At 33.5% G+C, this 12,101-nt stretch overlaps 1 protein-coding gene across 4 annotated transcripts in view; it reads right to left on the bottom strand.

Moving 5' to 3' along the window:
* The window catches only part of SKIC3 (SKI3 subunit of superkiller complex), an 82,718-nt gene that overhangs the window by 59,873 nt on the left and 10,744 nt on the right, over positions 1-12,101 (bottom strand). For all 4 annotated transcript variants that reach the window (XM_037012094.2, XM_037012095.2, XM_037012092.2 and 1 more), the window contains 8 exons: positions 11,465-11,556; positions 10,975-11,050; positions 10,310-10,450; positions 8,145-8,243; positions 7,933-8,041; positions 2,710-2,850; positions 1,867-1,968; positions 1,114-1,253 (listed from right to left, as the gene is read on the bottom strand). In XM_037012094.2, the coding sequence (XP_036867989.1) occupies positions 1,114-1,253; positions 1,867-1,968; positions 2,710-2,850; positions 7,933-8,041; positions 8,145-8,243; positions 10,310-10,450; positions 10,975-11,050; positions 11,465-11,556 (900 nt within the window). The remainder of the gene's footprint in view (positions 1-1,113; positions 1,254-1,866; positions 1,969-2,709; positions 2,851-7,932; positions 8,042-8,144; positions 8,244-10,309; positions 10,451-10,974; positions 11,051-11,464; positions 11,557-12,101) is intronic.

Here is a 12,101-nt window from a genome sequence, read left to right as displayed (position 1 = left end):
TGGTTTCCTTAGCATCTGCCAAAGACTTATTTTATTAAGGATGTTCTGTTGATTTTTTTTTTGTATCATCATAAACACATGGATCTAAACATATTTAGTATCTTTCAATCCATTATAGTTACTGGTGCTCAACCTGACCCTTTTAGCCAGTGAGACTCAATTAATGATAGTTCCTGAGCCCTTTTTATATAATTCTAGTAGACTTCTATAGTTCCCTTGCTTTTTAGCCTTCTAAGATGTTGTGGGCTCATCTTGTATATTTTCCAAGACCTGGACTCTTAACAGTTCTCAAAGGAACTTTTCACTTTTTTTTTTTTTATAAAAACAATCATTGGACAACCTCTACAAAGCATTCGCATAAGACACATTGGTGGAAGGCAAGTAGAAAATAAGAAAATAAGATATTAGTTCTTGAAGGATGCTGACAACTGTTACAATTTTTAAGAAATATTATGAAATGCAGAACCCTTTGAAATATACAAGAAAATGATTTTTTAATTAAAAATTCTATAATATGATGCAATTTTAATTTTAGACAAAAAACATAGCCTTTGCCTGACAAAAATCTTCAAAGGCACAATGTTGTTATAATTCATAATTCACTAGTTTTTTTGCTAAGCAATTTCAAATTGCTTGAATCAAAAACATTAAGGAGTCAGTTTCCTTCTTAAATATCAATCTTTCTCCAAATGTTTAATTAAACTGAATATAGCAAATGCACTTTCTCTACCATGAAACTACTTAGTCTCCTTAGTCATTTTTGTCAATAATCTATGAACTACTTTTTGGAGGGAAAAAACTTAGAATCTCAAATTAATACTAATCAAGCAATAATAACTTAAGAAGGCAAAAAGAAAAAAAGAGAATAAAAGCGAGAACTAAAGAAAGAAATTGCATCACATGAAGAGCACTGTAAGCCCTTAACCAAGAGGCAAACAAATAACTTCAGGAGTTTACAGGAGTGTAAATGATTTACAAAAGTGCAGATTTGGTGAATTCACACCTCTAAAACAAAATTTGTATAAGTAAGTACTTGTAAGGAGAGTGGTTGATGCCTGGTCAATTGGTAACTAAATAAAGCTGAAAGGAAAAATTCAGTGGTGACAAGACTACCTGATTAAGAGTATAAACTGCTTCCTCTGAAGATTCAAAATCTGAGAGTTTAATCAAAGCCTCTGCTTTCAGGCGAAGACAAAGATTCTTCTGATGAAGCCTGCCACCAGACACACCCAGATTATCTACGTTCTTCAGAGCTGACAAAATTAAAGACATCTGAATGAAGACAACTGTATTACTCCACTTTTTTTTCTTTTTAAGAGTGACAAATAATAAATCAAAGAAACAATAAGAATAAACTGCCCAAACAATATACATGAAGATAAATACAAATTCTTCCTTGAACTCTTTATGGAAATACCTGTATTTAAAACAGAACAGATCTTCATTTAAAATCTCTATCTTTACAAAACATGTTCACTTTTTATTTTCCTATATCCACATCTGACCTATTTGATCACGTTCAAATAGGCTCCAAGATGCCTAAGACTTGTCTACATCAGAGGAATTCAGAACTCCTGAAGGCCATGGACACACCAGAAACTTCCTTGTTACGTGGAGAGCACGTCCACAAAAGCCTAAGTTAACTATGTCAAAATTCCAAGTGTGAGAAACTTTAGAATTGTCAGTTTAAAAATAAATACACTAGTAGACATGCATACAGACTTGGCATTTTAACCTCCTCAATAAAATTTAAATTTAGTAACTTAAAACATAAAATATAGCACATGGGTTTTTTTAAAACCATTATCTTTTCTCCTGTAAGATGAAAAGAAACAGGACTGCCATCCTTAAAGATCTAGAGAATACCTTGATTGCATGAAAGAACAGCTTCCTTAGGTCTATGCATTCTGACTTGGGCTTCTGCCAGACGATACCATCCAGTTGTGCAGAGGGGGCTTTCCTTTAACCCTAAATGGATAAAAACAATCCCAAAATCCAAGGTTTCCATGACTACTGAAACGAATGGAGCCTCCATCTAATCCCCAAATTAGACCCGAGCCCGCTCCCTTGTCTCTCACATGTAATTAGTCACAAAGTAACAGGATTTCACACCCCAATCCATCTCTCTATCACCACCACCTCAGTTCAGGCTTCCCCCTTTATCCCAGATCACTACAAGTGATCGCCATCAACTCCAATTCATTCTTTACACTGTAGCCAGAGTATCTCTAAAAATACGAATGGAATCATGAAATTCTCCTGCTTAAAACCTTCCACTGGTTCCCAGCTGCCCTTAGAATAGCATGCAGCTCCTTAACGAGGTTTTCAAGGCCCTTTTCTGGCCTCAATTCTTACCCCTTCCTGCTCTCATGTTTCAGCTACCAGCAGTTCCCTGAATACCAGCTTTCCTCTCACCTTAGGCTGTTTCCTCTCTCGGCTTGCAGTGTTCCTCCCACCCCCAGACTTGTATTTGTCATATATAAAAAATAATATAAAATATTATTACCCTTATTTTATAAATGATAATACTGAGACACAGAGTCAACTACTTGCCGAAGGTCTTGAGATTAATGAGCAACAGATGGAATTCAGCCTCAACTGAATCCAGCACATGTAGAGACATTTTTTTCACTTCAATCTTAAATATAGGCCTACTGACTGAGTAACAGCTGTAACACTCTGGTTTCATGTTACACACTGTACACTTACCTTCTGTTAAATTCCTAACAGCATCTTCGTACTTTTTGTCTTGTAATGCTTTAATGCCTAAACCAATGAGGCCTGGACCACTTTTTGAATCCATGTCCACTAGTCTGCAACAATACTGCTGTCCTTCATCAGTAAGACTTCCTGGAATTAAAAGAAAACATTATTAGCACATATATACAAAATTTCCAAGTGCCAAACAAGTGCTACAATACTATTATGCTTCTAGACATGAATTTCCTTCTGTCAACGTGTTCTCACTAATGCTTCCATAAATATGAATTCCAAGAATACAAATGCCTAGCTCCATACACCCTATATCCTCTCAAGCAGACGAGTGGGGTGTTTTCCACTTTCTATCCAGTGGTTTTTGTCTAAACTAGACACCAGAACCACCTGGAGGACTTAAAACATAGAATGCTGAGCCCACTCTCAAAGTTTCTAATTCAGCAGGGCTGGTGTTAGGTCTGAAAGTTTACATTTCTAACAAGTTCTCAGGTGACACTAATTCTACTGGTCCAGAAATCATACTTTAGGAACCACAAGTCCATAGCATTTACCAACACCATGTACTACCTTTATTAGTAGTATTATAACATATATATGCCTCTGTAGCTAAACAGTAACTGCTGGAGGGTAGGGACTGGCATGGTATCTTGCACATGGTAGACAACTATTAAATATCATAAATAATCCTTTAAAAATACCATCATGAATTGATAATCTAAAAGGCTTAGTCTGTTTAGAGGTAATGGCTGAGAACTACTGCAAAAAATAAAAATCTTCACTACTCTAAAACAGAAAATAAAATGGCCATTAAAATTTTACCTTCAATTTCTACCCACCTGAGTCAAAATTATTTTACTACATAGAAACATAATTCAAGACAGACTATCCTGGCTACATAAAACTGCCTTTATTATAGAAAACATACCAGGGATAAAAAGAAGAAAAGTAAATCATGCATTTTTTCAATGATCATCCATATTTAGGGTGACTAAAAACTACACACAGATAAGCAAAGTGTGGATAGGTACATGCAAACAGTTTCTAAAGGCTAAGATAAACATGAAAAACTTAAAATAAGGTAAACTTTCTTTACATATTCCTCCTTTGTTAATGTCTGGGAACACACTTATATAAACAAAAGAGGTTTGGGGAGACTATATTCATGTCTAGCCCTGGGTGACATATTCTCTACATATAACCAAGGGGTACTTAGAGGAATTCTCTCTAGTATTCTGGAAAACCACTGACAGTAAAAAAACACTACTGATTCTGTGTAAAGAGACAGGAATATTCCAGCTTCCATCCTCAATCCTCTTCTCTATATTAACTCTTATTGAGAATACCAGCTAAATTAATGTGGAGGGAAAAGAAGAGGAAATGGACTTCATTGCTTTTGAACAGAAAATCATTTGTTTAACTTATCTGCTCTTTTTAACATTTAAATATTCCAGATTCAAAAACTTTCGAACAGTTCGACTATATTATTTTTTATTTGTGAATGAGGCAAGCTAGACTTAGAGCTGATGCTAATTCTCAAGGACAAAAGGTGTTCTGAAAAGGTGCAGGGTAGATGTTATGTAAAATCTAGGAGAATTTTGTTTCCTAAAGTTCACCACAAAAAAAAAGGTGAAGTTTTTATTTTTTTTTAAATAACTAAATCATTTCTGACATCCCTGATCACTACTATGGAATTTTTCTTTTAAATAAAGCTAGCTTGGAAGAAAAAAAACCCAGCATGTATTCAGTTCTTTATTTTTCACCTAGATTTTTCTAGTATTTCTAGAGCATAAAATCTTAAGCACTTTTCTGTTTGGATTTGAAGAATCAAGAATTTCTTATCCTCCCCCATTTCAGCAATTAAGCAAAATAAATCAAAAAGGTCATTCAGCATGAAATAAATAACATTTCATCAGATGACAACTGTGAAAGTTATTCACTACTTGTTACATGAAGATTTATAAACTGAGTCATTTTGAAAGTGAATTTTCAATTCTCTACATGCAAAGTATGATAAAGAATAATGAAAGATACTTGCCCCCAGTGGAAAGAACCCAGTGATTAGCAGCTGTGAATAGCAAATTCTGCAGATACTAAAGTAAGGAACTCAGGGGGAGGGTAGGTCAGCCTTCAAAGACCTTACTGATTTTCAGAAGTTCTTAATACACAGGACATTTGGTTTAGAGGAGCAAAGAAAAGAAAAAAAGAAATCATTTGGCACAGTTTCCTACTGTCCTGCATTAACTATTAAACTTCCACCCCCCCCACCCCCAAATAATGCTTTACCTTCCAATGTACCTAAGCCTAAACTACTCCATTTCAAATTCTTAAAGCCATTGATTCAGCAGAGAAAGAGCTCTTCCTTGGTATACTATATGTGTAAATATCCACCTTCCCACTACCCTGTGATAGAGTATAGACCTCTCAAGTCTGCAAAATCAAGAATGATTTTTTTTTTGGCACAGAAACCAACACTCTCTAGTCAATAGCATAATCACTTTGCCAGCTCTTTCTTAGAGAACTTTGTCAAGAACCAAATTTATGTGCAATACTCTGCAGACTTGTTGATCCAAATGTCTCCCACAATTTTGTAGGCTTTTTGGAAAATAAGGACCATGTTTACTCAACAAGTCCATATAATAGGCCTATGTATGCTTATTAAGAGAACATTCAATTAATCCTCAAAAAGAAATTTCAGAGTATCCATACTTGGGTGCCATTTGGCATGTGAGCAGGTCAAGAATGGTACAAACCATCAAAAGCTGAGTGGGAATAATAAAAAAAGAGTGAGCAACAGCCACTAATTTCTCAACAGCAATTTTAACAACAACAAAAAAGGAGCTGTAGATATAGGTAAACAGAGGTCAATAAAGAAAATCTGCCCACTTATCTTAGGAACACATTTGATCTCATGTGAAATTTAAAGAAACTAGGTGATTTTGGAACTATGCTTGTTATCAGTGAAAACACATACACACACACACACATTCATAAGCCTGCTCATTGTACTGAAAGTCTCTTAGCATGCCTCATCTTCCTTGATCCCAATTCAATATTCTGATTGTTAACTAGCTCTTTCTTCTTGGCAACCCTACAGCCAATTCTTCTGCTCCTCTAAAAGTTACTATCCCCTTTGTGTGCTTCTTCCTCCTCCCCCTTAAATACAGTCAGTAAGTCCCTTTATAGCTTCTTTTTGTACCTGATAACCACTTCTGCTCTTTTCCTGTCACTGTAATCTTAAGGTTCAATTCAGTCACTCTGATTAAAAAAGACAGCCCTACTAAAAGCCTCCCAATCATAAAAATAGATGTTCAGTCTGTTAAGACAGATCTCCTTTCTGAAATGCTCTTTTCCTTGCCTTCTCTATTGCTTCACATCAGGTTCCCCCACCTTCCTCTGTGATCTCTGGTTCTCTGTCCTCTATTTCCCTCTACCCCTTCTTCCTCTCCTTCTCTTTCAGCCAGCCAGCAGTGTCCAAAGTCCAGTTCTCAGCTTTTTGCCCTTTAATCATTGTCTGAAGTCACCCAGTCCACTTCAACTTCCTTTCATCTATATGTAAATGATTTCCAAATCCTGTGCTAGCCTTAGTATTGATCTCTCATCTGAAACCACTGAGGGGAATTTCCCTCTGAATGTCCATTAACATCTCTCAACAACTAACCTTTCCTACAAACCATCATTCCAAATTAGGACATTTCAGAAAAGATACAAGTTAAAATTGATTTCTCTCTCCCTTTACCTCTATGAAATCTCTTCTATTTTTTTTCATTCATCTGTTACTTTCTATTGCCACTATCATATTGCCAGTTCATTCATTCTAGTGTCACCCAATCTAGCCTATCTGCTATTCAATCTACCTTGCACACCATATCAGTTTAAGACTTTACTCTTCATAAAATGACTTACTATGACACTTTTAATGTTTTCTTTTCTCATATTTGTGAAAAGTGCTCTTATAAGTCTATCTTTGATTCAATTAAAGTAAGAAAAGGGGAATATAATTACTTTTCACCAAAAGAAAATCTGAGACTGAAGGTAACAACAGTTCTGGATTTTAATTCAGACACACGAAGAAAAGAAGAAGGGAAGTTAAAGTGGGGCGAGTTGGGATAGATGCAATGACACTTTTCTAACAGGAATTTTCCCTCAGTTCTCTCTGGCAGTTGTTTTCAACCAATTTCCCATTATTAAACATGTGATGGTCATTCATATACAAAGCATTCCTTCGTGTATACTCATTTAGCAACAAAGTGAAAAAAATTTAATGGATTAGTAAAGCTCTGCAATAATTAACAATCGCCAGTGCTAGGACTGATATTTCTATTTCAGTGACTGACATCTGTGAACTTTGTTCACATCAGTTGAATATATAGACATGGACAGGAACAACAGTCAAATTATTTTAAAGAACAATCTATTCAGCACAGACACTGACAAAAAGGACAGGCTGGTGAAAACCAATATGGTCAATCTCCTATAAATGACTGAACACCAGCCTCGGGCACAAGACTTCTACTGCTACAGGTTTTAGCAACTTCCAACAAACCAGATAGATGTCATCACTTCTCTCTCTTCCTCCAAAAAAAAGCACACAAAGAAGCAAGAGCATAAAGTATACACTGAGACACAGTCTCTGACTTGAATCTGCTGTGTTTCATTAGATGATTCTAACAGTAAACATCATTCACAAACTTCATTACTTTATAATATTACAGCATTTGTAACCATGTACTGGTGACACCATGACATTACATCAATGCTGAGAATGCTGATCTTCCACAAAATCCTCTGAATGACATTCATAGCCCTATGTAATCCCAGTCCAATGTACTTAACCAAAATATACCTTAGTTATTTCTTCCACTGTAGCAAATAATATCTAGCTTCACATTTCTGCTCATGCCACCTAGAGTACCTTTCACTCTACCTGTTTGTCTAATTTCTAAGGCAAATTTACACCCTCTTCAATTCTCACCTTCAAAAAGACTTCACTGACCAACAATGAACTCAGTAACTCAATTCCTCTGTATCAATACACTTTCCTATATTTTTTAGCCTTTTCATGTTTCAGAGACTTCATATTTTACTTCCTTTTGTACCAAGATATACTGAAACAATACCTTACACATCGTGGGTATTAAACAATTTCTGATTGATTCAATATCATTCCCACATATTTATACACCTCTAGGACACATGATATAATAAAGAAGAAATTACCTGATTCAATTAAATGCAAACACAGCACTTCTAATGGGTATTGTACAGTGGGATAGATGTTTATCATTCCTTCACAGGCCTTCTTCAACCTAGCAGTCTCATGAGGAAACTTGAAAATACAAAAGTAAAATAAGCAGGAGTAAAATATACTTGTGAACATTTTCCTAATTAGGATATAAAAGTTGCAATAGAGATTTTAAAAATCAACTTACTTTAGATAAACACTGAATGAAATGTCTATAAAGTACTTGATGATCTTCACTTGGAATTTTATCTGATAAGCCCAGTGCATTCTCAAAAGCACTTATAAGCTGAAACAAACAAAACAGCTATCATCTACAGCATACTGAAATGACAATGTAATAAATAGCTGAATGTGTAAGACTCACTTATACAAAGTATAACCTTAACTAACTGCAAATTTTATTTGTACTTTATTGTCTGCCCTGACTATTTCAATGAGAAAAAAATGTTATATAAGCTCTGGAATATATTCAAATTCCATGTGGCCAGCAGACTGCCTGAACTAATAAGAGGTAACTACAATTAGCAACATGAATTTAACAAAACATTCTTATAAGTGTTTGCTGTTCTCTGGAAAGTAGTCAACCAGATAGGTACAGTCTTATTGACAGTTGCTATTGGTCAGACCATTTTTAAAATAATTCTTCTGAAATCATCAGCATGTTCTTTGGAACACCTTCAATGATAGCAAACTTTCAATTTAAAAAAAAAAGTTTATGCAGTAAATTATACTTCTCGTAAAAGAAAACCAGGAATGACTGCACTATAATGAAATCACTTCTTTTATATAGTACTATTAACTGATTTTGAAGAAATTTCCAAAAGAAGCCTTCCAATATGTGTTGAGTCAGAGGAGCAATACTAAAATCCAAAGCAAGCACTTAAAAGGATACCATGCATTTTGGTTAAATAAATCTGTATTTTTTTAGTGAACTTCTTTGACTTTATAATGAAAACTCGTAACATAGTTCACAACATGAAATTTTCTTTGTAAAGCATAGTATAAAATCTATATAAATAAGTAAAATTTTACTGCTCTGATAAAGTTAATGATCTTGCAAAAAAAAGAAAGCCTAACTTAAGGAATTTAGCACAAGGGGTTTAAAAAATACTAATGAAATTAATCCACCTGGAAAATAGGTGATAAAAAAACATATTTCTTTCTGAACACACTTAAATCAGAGGTATCATTAGTATTTAAGGTGATTCCTTGGAATATTCAAGGAATACTCCTTCCAAAAAAACCTTTCATTTTATTCTTAACACAAATCAATTCTTAAAATGGTAACCATCATTAGTTCTCTTTCACAGAGTGTAGTGTAGATAATTCAAAAAAACATTTTACTTATTTTGGCATGTGTTTGATATTCTGGTAAACTACACTATCTCATGGAAAATAATAAAGTCATAAGTGAAGATATAACTTAAGAGAAGTTGGTAAATCACCTAATTTTGTCACTGCTCAGTATTTTCCACAACTGAATCTACATGCAGATAAACCAACACACAAATAATTCATATCTTATTCTCGAGTTTTTATCCCCAGCACTTTAGGACCCTACCTGACAGATAGCAGGTTCTCAGTAAGTATTTTCTGAATAAAGAAACAAACTAATGAGTGAACAAATGAACAAACACACAAAGAAATAAATTTCCCATGCTATATATAAAGAGCCTATAAATGCTTATGTTTAAAAATTCCATTCAATTTAAGAAGTGTACATTGAGTGGCTATTTACTCTAATACAAAATTAAGTTTATTTGTAAACTTACAAATATAAGAATATAAAATGATGGAAATATTTTTCTATTTTAATTCAAAACCAGTGTTTTTTTTTATAGTCTTTTAAAAATTATTTTCAATTACTTCAAAATCTGCACACTAAAAAGGGATATCTCTAGGTAGTACTTCCAACACTAAATATATATACTTTAAATAAAATACTCTAGTTGAATTGTTAAACCTCCAAGTTACTTTTGTACTCTTAGTTCATAAATATACAGTACAATTTAAAAAAAAATTATACCAGTTTTGCAAAAGCCAATTTCACAATAATTACTTTTTTACAAGGATTAAGTAATTAATTTTTTGTGGATTCTTATGAATACAAAGGAGTAAATTCTGATACCCTAAATACCAATTCCACTTTTTTCAGACTGAGTATGAGACTGCAGGCCAATAACTCTGATTTTATCAAGGAAAGCCTCTATGAAATTAAAACTGAACATTCATAAAATATCTAACCTGACCTATAGTACTTTTCTGTATTATATCATTATGTTTCCATTTTCTAAATTCAATTATACTATAAATTTTCATGAGACAAACTGTGGGGAATAAAAGGGTCAGTACCAATTGCTGGGTCTCATTATTCTGATCCTCGGTACTCTCAGCCAGCAACTGAGTCAGTTTCCTCCATAGCTGAAGAAGCTCCTGGTTGTCTGCACCTTCTTCCTGCCGTGTCTTTATCAATTTGTGCCATGTTCGGGCCACCTATCAAGAAGAAGATTCAAAATGGTTATTTTATCTTACATACTAAAAATGTCAATAAAAAATATAAAATCTGCAAATAAAAATGTTTTATCTGTAATACATTAAAACAGCAAAAGCACAGAACTCCATCTAGCCTGAATTCCATAAAAAATTAGCTGACTGGGCAAGTTGATACAGCCCTTACATTGAAGATATTATGAATGAGATAGCAGAGTAGATACAGAAATAAGGACGACATGCCCCAATCCTCATAACTTACAGCATTAGTTATGGAGACACCATAAATGGGTCACCAAAATCTGTGGATAATGCCTTCACTCTGCCCAGCTTCAAAAAGGTTTGGAAGTTATGATAGCTGTCTAATCTACAGTTTTCAAAGTACTGGAATTTGTATTACCTCTCTAAATTCTTTTAATATCATACTACATGCTAATTTTTTTAATGTTCCCTTAAGCCAAATGAAAGCGTTCTTAAATAATGGTTTTATTAAAAGAAGTGTACTATCCAGCAAATCATTAACCAACCTCTACATGTTTCTTTTCTTGATAATAGAGATCCACAAGTTTCTTACAGACATCACACCACTTCTGTTTGTCAACACTCAAAATGAAAAAAAAAAAAAAGTATTGAATTTGATTAAAGAAAACAACCAAGGACTTAAGACACTAAAATAAAAATATCCCAATAATAATTTGAGGTACTATTCTAAATTAGAACATATCCTCTTTCATAACCACAGTAAAATTGTATAAAATGATCCTTTCATAAAATGGGTTAAGAAATTTATCTTCCATTATATTGACTGAAAATAATATCTGAAATTCCAAAATTACTCAATCTTCTATTAGTGTTTTGATTATTTTACAGTCACAATCAAGAGATCTGTACAACAGTTCGAAAGAAAAATTCTTCCCAATTCCCAGTAAATGTTCAGACTACCTGTATATAATTTTTAATCAGTTTATTCTAATTAAAGCTTTTAAAGAAACTAGACTTTAACCACACATGGATTACCTTTCATAAAGATCCAGAAGCTTTTGGTAAACACCAGGTAAGTCATCCTTAGCATTTATGTGATTACATTTTTCATACAGGTTTGCTAACCCCTAAAAGAAGAAGAGGAGATTATTCTTCCCAAAACATCTAATGTTCTTGTATTTATTTTGTTAAATAAAGAGACAATCTATAAAAATTACAACATATAAAGATTATAATAAAGATAATCATAATTTACAAATGAAATAATATGTCTGGAATTTGCCTCAAAATAATTGGGGGTGAGAGGTAGTAGGTGAAAAGAAAGTATAGATGAAAGAATATTGGCTGTGAGAGAATTTTTATTGAAGCTGGGTGATGGGCATAGACGGGTTCATTATACCATTCTCTTTACTTTTCAAAAATATATTTGTTTCACAACAAACGTATTTTTTAATGGTTATTATACAATCTTAAACCTTAAGACATTACCAAACTACCAAATTATTTTTATATGATCAAATACAAAAAATCCAAGTACTCTGTGAAAATTGTTATGCTTTGCTTCAAATAAAGATCAAATATCCTAAACCAATCATACATAATAAAGGTAGCATCTCTCTATGTTTACCAGATACTCCCACTCATGTTCTTATTCATGTGAACCTGAGCCTGC

This window comes from Manis javanica, chromosome 1 (genome assembly GCF_040802235.1).
Source record: "Manis javanica isolate MJ-LG chromosome 1, MJ_LKY, whole genome shotgun sequence".
Lineage (NCBI taxonomy): Eukaryota > Metazoa > Chordata > Mammalia > Pholidota > Manidae > Manis > Manis javanica.
Note: the sequence above shows the minus strand (reverse complement) of the source record. Positions and strands in the feature narration are given on the sequence as shown.